The sequence below is a fragment of the Accipiter gentilis genome, chromosome 36 (genome assembly GCF_929443795.1).
Source record: "Accipiter gentilis chromosome 36, bAccGen1.1, whole genome shotgun sequence".
NCBI lineage: Eukaryota > Metazoa > Chordata > Aves > Accipitriformes > Accipitridae > Astur > Astur gentilis.
Window position 1 is genome coordinate 799,706 of NC_064915.1, and position 12,205 is coordinate 811,910.

The window sequence follows — 12,205 nt, forward strand, 5'->3', positions numbered from 1 at the left end:
GTCCCGGTCCCGGTCGGTCCCGGTCTCGGTCTCTGTCCCGGTCTCGGTCTCTGTCCCGGTCTCGGTCCCGGTCCCGGCCGGTCCCGGTCTCAGTCTCTGTCCCGGTCCCGGTCCCGGTCCCAGTCCCGGTCCCGGTCCCGGTCCCGGTCCCGGTCCCGCACCCGGTCCTTCCCGGCTGCCGCCGCCGTTTCTCGGAAAGCGAAACCGGAGCGGGGGCGGGACCGGCGCCGGCTGCGCGTGGCACCGGGCGGGGGGGAGGGGCACCGGGAACAGCCCGGGAGGGCAGTGGGAAGAGGGGGGGCACTGGGAGGGGGCTCCGGACACCGGGGGGGGGCACGGGGAATCGCCGGGGGGGGCACCGGGCACCGGCGGGGGGAGGTGTCCCCCTCCCCATGTCCCTGCCCGTGGGGGTCCCTGGGGGGTGGGGAGGGGGCAGGGAGGGGCAAAAGCCAGGCTGGCAGCGCTGATTGGCCGAGCCCGTGGCGTCATCAGTTGCCGGGCTGATCGAGCTGAAACAGTTTGCCGCGGAGCGAGGCGGCAGGGGGCGTGGTCGGGGGCGGGGAAGAGGGCGGGGGGGGGGCGGGGCCACGAAAGTGAAACCTAAAGGCAGAGCGGCGGTACCCTGCTGGGAGCTACTGGGAGCCTGGACTGGGAGTACTGGGTGAGCCCCAGGGTGCCGGGTGGGGTCCGGGGGAGCTGAGGGGGCTGGACTGGGAGCACTGGTCTTGACTGGTGAGCACCCCAGGATGCTGGGCAGGGTCTTGGGAATCCAGGGTGGGACTGGGGGGGCTGGACTGGGAGCACTGGTCTTGACTGGTGAGCACCCCAGGATGCTGGGCAGGGTCCTGGGGATCCAGGCTGGGACTGGGGGGGGCTGGACTGGGAGCACTGGTGTTGGCTGGTGAGCACCCCAGGATGCTGGTCAGGGTCCTGGGGATCCAGGCTGGGACTGGGGGGGGCTGGACTGGGAGCACTGGTGTTGGCTGGTGAGCACCCCAGGATGCTGAGCAGGGTCCTGGGGATCCAGGCTGGGACTGGGGGGGGCTGGACTGGGAGCACTGGTGTTGGCTGGTGAGCACCCCAGGATGCTGAGCAGGGTCCTGGGGATCCAGGCTGGGACTGGGGGGCTGGACTGGGAGCACTGGTGTTGGCTGGTGAGCACCCCAGGATGCTGGGCAGGGTCCTGGGGATCCAGGCTGGGACTGGGGGGGGCTGGACTGGGAGCACTGGTGTTGGCTGGTGAGCACCCCAGGATGCTGGGCAGGGTCCTGGGGATCCAGGCTGGGACTGGGGGGCTGGACTGGGAGCACTGGTGTTGACTGCTGACTTCCCTAGGGTGCTGAGCACCATCCAAGGGAGCTGCACTGGGAACACTGGTCTTTACTGGTAAGCACCCCCAGCCATGGCTCTGCTCCCCGCCATCCGCCTGGCCTGCCTCCTGCTCCTGGTTGACCTGGTGGTGCTGGCAGCCCTGGCCCAGCTGGCCCTGGCGCTGGCCCATTTGGGTCTGGCAGCCACGTGGCTGGAAGCCGGGCTGCGGCTGCTGGCATTTACCGTGGCTGGGCGGCCGCCGGCGCCGGGGGGTCCCCGAGGAGCCGCCGTCGTGCTCAGCCTCACCCCCACCGCCTTCCTCACTCTCCGGAGCCTCTTGGTGCCGTACAGTGCCGCACCGGTGCTGCTGGCCACGGCCGCGCCGGTTTGGTTGGCCTTGACCCACGGCGCGACCGCTGCGGCGCTGCTGGTTTGGGCTGTGCCGTCGCCCGGCAGGGGTATTGGTACCGAGTCCCCGGTGCCCCTGCGGCAGTTGCTGGTGCTGGCCTTGGCTGAGTGGCCCGTCCTTGGCGGTGCCTTTTTCTTCCTGGTGTTGGCTGTGCTGGGTGAGTGATGGCGGACGTGGGGTGGAGGGGGATCCCGGTGGTGTCGCCACCCCCCCGCACTCAACACCCACCCCTACCGGTGCCCATCCAGGTGAGACCGCGGGGCCGTACTGCACCGGCAAAGCCCTGGATGCCATCCAGCATGGGGATGGACCCACCGTCTTCACCATCGGCCTGGTCCTTGCTGCTGATTTGGGCAGGTGGGGATCCCTGTGTCCCCCTTGTCTGTCTGTCTGTCCCCTGCAGCCGGGCTGACGGGGTTCTCTGTGTCCCATCCACTCCCCCCCACCCTGCTCCCAGCTCGCTGTTTGCCGGCTGCCGTGGGGGTCTCTTCACCTTGGCGCAAGCCCGGCTCAAACTGGGCATCTGCTACCAGCTCTTCTCCCGCCTGCTGCGCCAGGATCTGGCCTTCTTCCAGGGGACGCCAGCAGGTAGAGGGGGGTCTCCATCATTTCCCCCCCGCCCCCAGGGCCCTCAACCCCACCACTGACCCCTCACCATCCCCACAGCCGAGCTGTCCACCCGGTTGGCCAACGACGTACCCTTGCTGTGCGACATGGTGCCGAGGAGCACCAATGTGGCGTTGCGGAGCTTGGGGATGGCGTTGGGGTTGGGTGGCTTCATGGTGGGGCTGTCACCCCGCCTGGCACTGCTGGCACTGCTGGAGGCGCCCCTCATCATCACAGCGCGCAAGGTCTACGATGCCCGGTACCAGGTGACAGTGGGGACAGGATGGAACGGAGGGGAGAAGATGGAGACCAGGGGGATGGATGGGATGGGATGGCAGCAACAGGCTGGGATGGGGACGGGATGGTGGTGATGGGGTGGGGACAGGACAGGATGGGACGGTGGGGATGGGATGGTGGGATGAGGACGAGGAGATGGGATGGGGACAGTGAGGAGGGGGTGGGGAGCAGAGAAAGGGGATGGTGGGAATGGGCATGGTGGTGACAGGATGGGATGGTGGGCATGGGATAATGGGAGTGGTGGGGACAGGATGGTGGGATGAGGACAGGGAGGCAGGATGGGACGGCGGGATGGGTACGGCAGGATGGGGGGACTGGAATGGGGACAGTGGGGATGGGATGAGGACAATGGGGTGGGATGGAGACACGGGATGGGATGGGGGCAGTGGGGATGGGATGGTGGGATGGGGACTTGCTGGTGGGGATGGCAGGGAGGGGATCAGCGGGGACAGGATGGGGTTGGCAGGGATGGGGACAGCGGGGTGGGGACCCTGGGGTGGGGGGACAGAGGTTTGGGGCTGGTAGGGAAGGGATGGACAGGGCCAGGCCGGTGGGGATGTCCCATCGCCACCCTGTGGGTGCTCAATCTGGCTGCCCCTGCCCAGGTGCTGCAGCGAGCCATGCTGGATGCCACGGCCAACACGGCGGCGGTGGTGCAGGAGGCCGTCTCCTCCATTGAGACGGTGCGGACATTCGCCGGGGAGGAGGAGGAGGAGCGCCGCCACAGCCAGGCAGTGGCCGAGATGCTGGGGCTGAAGGACCGGATTGACGTGGAGCGGGCGCTCTTCACCCTCATCCAGCGGGTAAGGCGGGTGCAGGAGGGACCCTGGCATTTGGGCACCCCTGTTCGCCCACCCCACCCACTGACCCCCATCCCTGCAGACGCTACAGCTGGCCATGCAGGTGCTGGTCCTCTGCTACGGGCGCCGGCAGCTCCGTGAGGGGACCATCACCACCGGCAGCCTTGTCACCTTCCTCCTCTACCAGGCTAAAGTCAGCCACCACGTGCAGGTGAGACCACATGATGCATGTCTCCCCCACACACACCCCGTGTCCATCTGTCCTCGTCCCAAGTGCCAGCGCCTCTGCCCCATACAGGCGCTGGTGTTCGGCCACGGTGACTTGCTGAGCAAAGCGGCAGCCAGTCGCAAGATCCTGGAGTACCTGGAGCGGGAGCCCACTGGGGACACTGGGGGCACGTGGGCGCCCACCACGCTGCATGGCCACGTCGCCTTCCAGCACGTCTCCTTTGCCTACCCTGCACGCCCTGAGCGCCTCGTCCTGCAGGTAGAATTGGGGGTCTTAGGGGTCCCCAAGAAGGGGATGGGGGTGTCACTGAGCACCCACCACTGCCAGTGCATTTCCCCCACCTTTTGCCCCCCAGGATGTCTCCTTCAAGCTGCACCCCGGTGAGGTGACAGCATTGGCGGGACTCAATGGCAGCGGGAAAAGCACCTGCGCGGGGCTGCTAGAGCGATTTTATGAGCCTGGTACCGGGGATGTGCTGCTGGATGGGGTGCTGCTACGGGACTACGAGTACCGGTACCTCCACCGCCAGGTGAGGGCAGCAGCAGGCGGGCAGGCAGGCAGGCAGCAAAACTGCACTGAGCTGTGCCTGGTCTCAGCCTGTGTCTGGGGGCAGGTGGTGTTGGTGGGGCAGGATCCTGTGCTTTTCTCTGGCACCATCTGGGAAAACATCACCTTCGGGCTGGAGAGCTGTGGGGAGGAGGATGTGAGGGCGGCCGCTGCTGCCGCCGGTGCCCTGGGATTCATCTTGGCGCTGGACCGGGGTTTTGACACCGGTGAGTGCTTGGGGAGCTGGCGGGGGGACCCCCAGGCACCCGTGTCCCGCTCACCTGCTGGCCTTTTGTCTTGCAGACGTGGGGGATAAAGGGGGGCAGCTCTCGGTGGGGGAGAAGCAGCGCATCGCCATCGCCCGGGCCCTGGTGCGGCGACCCACCGTCCTCATCCTCGACGAAGCCACCAGCGCCTTGGATGGGGAGGGCGAGGTGGCGGTGAGTGGCGGGAGGTGCCGGGGCGGGGGGGTCCCGGCTCCACCATGGGTGCTGATGGGCGCCGGCATCTCCCACAGCTGCAGCAGTGGGTGCGGAGCGGGTGGGCCCGGACGGTGCTGCTCATCACCCACTGCCGACGGATGCTGGAGGCGGCTGACCGCATCGTGGTGCTGGAACGCGGTGCTGTGGTCGAGATGGGGACACCCGCCGAACTGCGGAGCTGCTGTGGGCCTTACAGCCACCTGCTGCAGCGTGGACCCGGCGCGGGGAGGCCAGAGACCCCAGGGATGGACCAAGAGGAGTGGCAGCCGGCTCCTGCCCCAGTGGCAGGGCAGGAGGAGGGGACTGCTGCTGGAAGGACAGAAATTTGTACGAAATAAAGCAGATTTGCTCCAGAGAGGAGCTGGCTGGGGTGTGGGTGTGGGGCAACCACCTGGCCTGGCTGCAGGGTCTTGGGTACTGAAGCCATGCACTTGCCCTCCAGTTGTCACTGTCACTATGGGAAGCGTGTGGCGGTGGCCTTGGTGTGAGATAATTAATCTGCCAGCCTCCCCCTCGTGATAGAACTAATGTCCCTTAGACCACAGAGGCTTCACTTGCTTGAGGCTGGTGCATTGTTCTACTGGTCTACTTGCTCCTTGCATTGATGTTCTCCAGGGACGTGTCTCTTGGACATCGACGTGATGGGGCTCTACCCAGGCAGCAAGGTCCTGCTGCCATAACGCAGCAGCCCAGAGGGGTTTACGTCTGCAACCATCGCTGTAGCCACCCCACAGGCCATTGGCCACCCTCTACCAGTCAGTAGGGAGACAGAGTACTGGCCACGTTTCTCAGGCAGCAAGGTCTAGGACCAGCTGGGTGGCTTTGACTTCTGCAGCGTCTTTCAAAAGATGAAAGATGGAGAGAGACTTCTCACCAAAGCCTGTAGTGACAGGACAAGTGCTGTGGTTTGAAACTGGAAGAGGGGAGATCAAGATTGGACGTAAGAAATGTTTTACGATGAGGGTGGGGAGGTGATGGACCAAGTTGCCCAGAAAAGTCATGGACACCCCATCTTTGGGAGTGTTCAAGGTGAGATAGGACAAGAAGAAATGGCCTCAAGTTGCACCAGGGAAGGTTTAGATTGCATATTAGGAGAAATTTCTTCACTGAAAGGGTTGTCAGGCACTGGAACAAGCTGCCCAGGGAAGTGGTGGACTCACCATCCAGCACCTCATGTCTTTCTCGTAGTGAGGGGCCCAAAACCGCACACAGTATTCGAGGTGCGGCCTCACCAGTGCCGAGTACAGGGGGACGAGCACTTCCCTAGTCCTGCTGGCCACACCATTTCTGACACGAGCCAGGATGCTCTTGGCTGCCTTGGCCACCTGGGCACAATGCCGTGGGATACATCTCCATATCTACAGTGGCCCACCAGTGCCTCTTTGGATCCTTGAAGTATCGTCACTTCCTTGAAGTATTTTACTTCCAAGTAAGGGGTCTGATGTGCCAGGCCATGGAATCTGTTTGTCCCTTTCCCCTGCCCAGCTGGGGGCAGGACCCCTCGTCCTGATCAGAGCATTTGTCACCTGACTCCTGCAGCTCCAAACCAAAACCCTTTTCACCCCAAGTCTCTCTCACCCAGGCTGCATTGCCAGGAGTAGTCATAGGTACAATCCTACGGTGGTCCAGCATGGTCCTTCCATAGTACTGGGCATGAGGGTCGAACATATGTGAATGTCCACTGGATCGGGATCAGAAGGAGGAGAGGTGTCCTCAGCCCATCTACAGCACCTGGGGAATTGCTCGACAGCCACCGGAGCAGCAATCCTCCTGGATGCTCCCTTTTTCGCCACTGTTTTTCCCCCCACAATTCTTGCCCGTGGGCTTCCAGGACCAAGGGACTGCAGACCACCACAAATGCCCCCAGGTACCGGGTATGTTCCTCTCAGGTAGACCACTGACCTCGCTGGGTTACAAGATCTTCCTTGAGTAGATACTTTGCTTTCACACTCAATAAGAGCCACCTCCAGAGGCGATGGGTGGCTGCCCCTCTTCCAATCCATCAATCCCACAGTCCCTAGCAATGGATGCCAGCTGCTGGGCTTCCCTACCTTCTAGTTCCAGCCTGTCAGCCCCACCTTCACAGCATCAGAGCAACCAGGGAGCAAATGTCTTCACCTGGCTGACAGACACAATCATTCCCTGTATCTCACAGCCTGCTCAAAGATAGGGACCAGGTTGTTCTGCCTCTGCCCCCTTTCAGGGGAAGAGTCCACTGTGTTGACTTCACTGGGACCCCTTGACTGCAAGAGCAACTATTACAGTTCAGAGTGGAGCCCCTGGTTTAGTCGCAGTGACCGTTTGCATGACGTCATACCAGGAGACCTTTCTCTCAGCACCCATCTGCATGGCCTCATATCAGACCTTCTCAGTGCCCATCTGCATGGCCTCGTACCAAGAGACCTCCTTATCTGTGACTACCTGTGTGGCCTTGGTGCAAGAGACCTTGTTATCAGTTCCCGTCTGTGTGAGCTTGGAGCAAGGGACCTTCTTATCAGTGCTCGTCTGTGTGGCCTCAGACCAGGAGATCCTCTTCTCAGTGCCCGACTGCATGGTCTCAGACCTCGCCACCTCCACCATAGGGACACCAATACCCAGCCAGTTCCTGAGGAAAAGCTGGCCAGTCCCCCTCAACAACCTCTTTTCCCTTTTTATCATTGAGTATGACACGATATGGCCTGCAATCTCTCTCATTAGTTTGGGTCATCTGCCTGGTTGTGTTACCTCTCAGCAGCTTGTGCAGCCCCCATCTATGCAGTGGGGGAGCCAAGTGAGAAACACAGAAGGCCTTGATATTGTGCCAACAGTGTTCACATCCATCGCTGTGTTACCAACACTGTTCCGGTCACAAATCCTAAACACTGCACCACGCTGGACTGCAATGAAGAAAATCAACTCTATCCCAGCCAAAACCAGCACAGCCCTCGACCTGAGGATGTGAGCGCAGCCCAGGCACCGTGTGAGGAGACACAGCCCGGCACAGGATGGGGACCAGCATTTATTGTGAAAGCAAGGAAATGTACACATGCAGATGAAATCAATTGCAACCTCAAAATTAAAGAACATTGGTAATTGCAGCTCTCAATTTTAAAAGTATCAGAAAATAGGATGTTCACCCACCCAGAAGAGCCACCACCACAGCCAGGGGTGGGCAAGCGCAGCGTGACAAGCTCTCTCTGCAGGCAGCTCTCAGCCTCCTCCAGCACCTCTCTGCGTCCAGCCGGTGAGAGAGCAGGGGACCACATCCAACTGCGTGCTGGCCCCTCGTGGAGCAGTTAGATGTTGAGCCCTGCAGGGATGAAAGGAAGAGACAGCGTCACCCAGAGCAACCTGTCTGTCCCCAACCTGCTGCTCTGGGGGTCTCGGTGTCCCCCTCCAACAGCCTGATTTGCTCTGACTGCGGGTCCCACAGTGGAGCACAAAGAGATGGGGCGGCCCCGTCCATCCCAGCTGGTCCCACACCATACCTGTGGCTGAGCTGCCAGCCCCGCTGTCCATGCCTGTGAGGGAGAAACAGCCGTGAGCTGCCAGCCCCGTGCTCGCTACGGGCACAGTGCACGTGCCAGGAGCCGGCCCGGGAGCCACAGCCACGCTGCAGCCACTGGGAGAGCACGATGGAGCCGTGAGCACCAGAGAGGAGACACAATCTCCTCCATATGTCCCCACTACAGGGACTTAAAGAGGGACAGCACAGGGAGGACAGGGGATCGGGAAATGCCAGCAGCAGCCAGAAACCCGAACCGCAAGAACACCCCAGCACTGGGCAGCAGCTGGAGCCGGACCTGCCGCCGGTACTCACCTGATGGAGGGTCATAACCCTTCTTCTTCCTCCCTGCAGAGAGAAAGAGGCATCAGCATCCACCATGGCCACCAAGCTTGGGGGGTCCCCAGAGCACAGCAGCTCAGGGCCGCACCCCCTCCCGGCCCCCCAGCCCCTGCCTTCCTCCTGCACACCTCTGCCTCGCCGACCCCATCACTTTACCTGATTTGTACTTCCAGAAGGCGAATCCAGCGACGATGGTGATCACAAGCAGGATGGCAACAACCACAGCCAGGATGATGGTGAACAGGTTGGACTCCGTCTCTGGGGGAGAGCAGGACCGTGAGGAGGGGAAGGGGAACCACCCCAGCCCACCACTGCTCCACGTGCCCAACGCCACCAGCTCACCCCACATGAAGAGGCCAGGCTCGGGCAGGCTGGCGTGCTCCACGCGGCACCGGTACTTGTCCTTCTCCTCTGGAAGGGCCTCGATGGAGGCCCAGGTGTAGTAGGTGCCATCGCTGTTGGGCGCAATGCTGCCCCGCTCGGTTTCCTGGTCCCTGAACTCGCCGTCCTTCAGCCAGCTGACGGTGATGGGCCGTGGGTAGAAGCCGTAAGCGCGGCAGTACAAGGTCAGGATCCCGTGGGCCTCCTTCCCTGACACTCGGACCATGGGGGGCTCTGGGGAGGGGGTGGCAGTGAGAGCCGGCACACGCACCCACAGCAGCCCGTCCCCAGGGTCCTCGTCTCGCCCTCACCTTTCCTCTCCAGCACGGCCCGCCCGTAGCTCACGTATTTCCTCAGCCACTCAATGCAGGTGTTCTTCAGGTAGTGCTTCTCCTGCTCAGCGACAGTCCCGTCCTCCTCCCACTTTCTCTTGGTGATTTGTGCTGCTGCGTCTGCTGCAGTGAACGTCATCGTGTCCCAGTCGAAGGCGATGAAATCCCTCCCATCATAGGCAACCTGCAGATACCCCCTGGTGCTGCCGTCCTCCAGGATGTCACAGCCGTACATGCGCTGCACCGTGTGAGCCCCTGAAACACGACCAGGGAAATGGGGCTGAGGGGCTGCTCCAGCCCTGGGCCTTCAGTGGGGTACGGACCCCCCGGCAGTGCCCCTGCCCCAACCTGCATGACCCTTGGGGGGAATCGGGTACTAGCACGAGAGCTGCCCACCGTCCTGCCGGGGGCCCGCAGCACTCGGGTGACTGTCATGGTTTCAGCCCAGCCGGTAACAAAGGACCACGCAGCCGCTCGCTCACTCCTCCCGCCCCTCTCCAGTGGGATAGGGAGGAGACAGAGGAGAGAAAAGGGAAAAAAAAACCCCAAACAAAAAAACCCTGGAACCTCAAGGGTTGAGATAAGGGCAGTTTACTGGGACAACACACACAAAAAGAAAGTTACAACAACAACAACAGTGCTAATGAAAGAATATACAAAAGAGTGACGCACAGTGCAACTGCTCACCACCCAAAAACCGACGCTTCGCCATTTTCCCCCCTGAAACTCAAGAGGACTCCCCCCAGACCTTTCCCCGTTTATATACTGAGTGTGATGTCACACGGTATGGAATAGCTCCTTGGCTAGTTCAGGTCAGATGCTCCGGCTATGCCCCCACCTCCCAGGTTCCTATGAAAATTAACTCTATCCCAGCCAAACCCAGGACAGTGTCACATAAAGCCATGACGCAGACCCCCTGCACCCAGGAGGTGGCTGGGCTGGCACCCTGCCCCACGGCACCCCGGGACAGCACAAGGCTGGATTGGGTCCCAAATGCTGGGGCCGGGGATGATAAGGAGATTGGATGGGCTGGGAGAAGCCCCTCTGGCACTGGGATGGGGGGCCTGAACACCATGGGGTGGGCAAGGGCCTGGGACACCGCAAGTGGGAGCCCCTCTGGTTCTGGGGGTCTCGACTGCCGTGGGGATGGTGAGGGGCTGGGACGTGGCAGCCACTCCTGGGCTGGGATCCTGAGCAATGGAGGCGGGGGGGGGGGATGCGCTGGGCTGGGGTGGCCAGAAGCCCCCCCTGGATCCAGGACAGGGGATCCCAAGCACTGTGGGGCTGGGACAGGGCAGCCGGGACCCCCTTGGGCTGGGGGACAGGGTGGCTGGGAGCCCTCTGACAGTGACACCAGGCAGGGAAGGGCCGGCACAACACGGGGCAGCAGTGTGGGGAACAGCAGCATCTTGGAGCAGGAGGGGGAAGGAACCACCCTGTCCCATGGAGCCCCAACCCAGCCCCACAGAGCCCCACACTCACTCCCGCTCTGGTTGTAGCGGTCCCGCAGTGTGTTCAGGTCGATGCGGTAAACCTGCTGATGGTTCTGTGATTTCTGGGTCTCACCATCCCAGTACAGCTGATCCAGGTTGTCCGCCATCCAGTCTGCCCGGGGCACCGTCCTCCCTGTCTCACTGTTGTAGAGTGAGATGAGGTTCCCATCCACGTACCCCACGATTACAAACTGGGGGACCCCCGGGCTGGGCTCTGACACGGCAACACCGAAGTAGCGCAAGGAGTGGAATCCTGTGGGGACACAGGGAGTGGTTAGAGGTGGGGGGCCGTGGGGCTGGGGGCAGACAGGGGTGAGGGATCCTGGGGTGGGCACTGAGGCTGGGTGGGGGTCCCAGGGGAGCAGATTGGGGTGATGGGGGGGGACAGCTTCAGGGGGATGGGACTGGTGGGGGGATGTTGGGAGAGAGAGGTGTGTGGGAGGGGGGTCCTGGTTCCTGGTGTCAAGGAAAGGGGGGTCCAAGGGGGTCCAAGGCGTGGGGGACCCGGGGTGCCCGGGAAGGGGGGGCAGGGACGTCCCGGTGTCCAAGAAAGCAGATCTGGGGGAGGGTCCGGGGGAGCAGAGAGGGGGTCCGAGGCAGGGTGGGGGAGGTGTCCCGGTTCTCCAAAATGGGGGTCCGAGGGGGACCCGGGAAGGGGGAACCGGAGGTGTTGGGGAGTGTTCCCAGGGGGTCCCCGGGATCGGGGTGGTTGGAAAGGGGCCTCAAAGGGGTCCCGGTGCCCGGGAGGGTTCGCGGTGCCAAGAGAAGGGCGGTCCGGGGGGGTCCCGTGCCCAGGAAAGGGGGCTCCAGGGGGGTCCTCCTGTCCGGGAAAGGGTGTCCAGGGGGGTCCCGGTGCCCGGAGGTGTGTGCGGGGTCCTCCCGCGTCCCCGCCCGCGCTCACCGCTCGCCGCCCCGACAAGGACCCCCAGCAGCAGCCCCAGTCCCATTCCTGGTCCCGGTCCCCGACCCGGCCCCATCGCTCCGCTCCGCTCCGACCCCGCTCGGACCGCCAAACGCCGCTGCGGCCGAAGCCCCGCCCCTTCCCCGCCATTGGCTCCGCTCCCTCCCGCCCGCCAATGGCAGCCTGGAGCCGCCTCGGACGTCACCGGGTGCCAGGCAGATCGCGTTCCCGCAGGTTGGAAGCGAAAGCGAAAGAGCCGGAGCAAGGGCGAAGGGCGAATTGGGGGAAGGGACTGGGGACCCGCGGGACCCCCCGGGACCCCGCCACCGCCCGGGACCCCCGGAGCCCAACCCCGGGACCCTCCCCACCCCCCACCCGGGGTCCCCCAGTGTCCTCCAGCGTCCCCCAGTGTCCCCCAGCGCCCCCCAGCGTCCCCCGTTGCCGCTGTCCCTCAGACCAGTGTCCCCCGTAGGGGTCATCCTGCTCCCGCTGTCCCTCCTGCCCGCTGTCCCCCAGGGCTGGTGTCCCCCAGCCTGGGGCGGGGGGGCCGGTACCTTCTCCTCAGCACCCGCCTCTGAGACCTCGGAGCTGG

The 12,205-nt window shown here is 63.4% G+C and overlaps 2 protein-coding genes across 7 annotated transcripts in view; one reads left to right on the forward strand and one right to left on the reverse strand.

The window, feature by feature from the left end:
* Positions 1–1,093: 1,093 nt before the first annotated feature.
* TAP2 (transporter 2, ATP binding cassette subfamily B member) overlaps positions 1,094–12,205 on the forward strand; it is a 29,784-nt gene continuing 18,672 nt past the window's right edge. The window contains exons 1-12 of the mRNA XM_049792809.1: positions 1,094–1,154; positions 1,345–1,877; positions 1,969–2,077; positions 2,178–2,308; positions 2,387–2,592; positions 3,229–3,426; positions 3,506–3,634; positions 3,722–3,910; positions 4,008–4,181; positions 4,266–4,425; positions 4,502–4,638; positions 4,716–6,387. Coding sequence (XP_049648766.1) covers positions 1,403–1,877; positions 1,969–2,077; positions 2,178–2,308; positions 2,387–2,592; positions 3,229–3,426; positions 3,506–3,634; positions 3,722–3,910; positions 4,008–4,181; positions 4,266–4,425; positions 4,502–4,638; positions 4,716–5,018 — 2,211 coding nt within the window. The 5' untranslated portion in view covers positions 1,094–1,154; positions 1,345–1,402 and the 3' untranslated portion in view covers positions 5,019–6,387. The remainder of the gene's footprint in view (positions 1,155–1,344; positions 1,878–1,968; positions 2,078–2,177; positions 2,309–2,386; positions 2,593–3,228; positions 3,427–3,505; positions 3,635–3,721; positions 3,911–4,007; positions 4,182–4,265; positions 4,426–4,501; positions 4,639–4,715; positions 6,388–12,205) is intronic.
* Positions 7,661–12,205, reverse strand: part of LOC126034962 (class I histocompatibility antigen, F10 alpha chain-like) — a 45,239-nt gene continuing 40,694 nt past the window's right edge. The window contains exons 1-8 of one of the 6 annotated variants that reach the window (XM_049792989.1): positions 11,614–11,717; positions 10,702–10,965; positions 9,199–9,474; positions 8,849–9,121; positions 8,663–8,764; positions 8,480–8,512; positions 8,148–8,180; positions 7,661–7,969 (exon numbers count right to left, since the gene is read on the reverse strand). In XM_049792989.1, coding sequence (XP_049648946.1) covers positions 7,956–7,969; positions 8,148–8,180; positions 8,480–8,512; positions 8,663–8,764; positions 8,849–9,121; positions 9,199–9,474; positions 10,702–10,965; positions 11,614–11,689 — 1,071 coding nt within the window. In that variant the 5' untranslated portion in view covers positions 11,690–11,717 and the 3' untranslated portion in view covers positions 7,661–7,955. Of the gene's footprint in view, positions 7,970–8,147; positions 8,181–8,479; positions 8,513–8,662; positions 8,765–8,848; positions 9,122–9,198; positions 9,475–10,701; positions 10,966–11,613; positions 11,718–12,205 lie in introns of those variants that run through there. The other 5 variants (XM_049792986.1, XM_049792988.1, XM_049792987.1 and 2 more) reach the window with 5 other exon arrangements.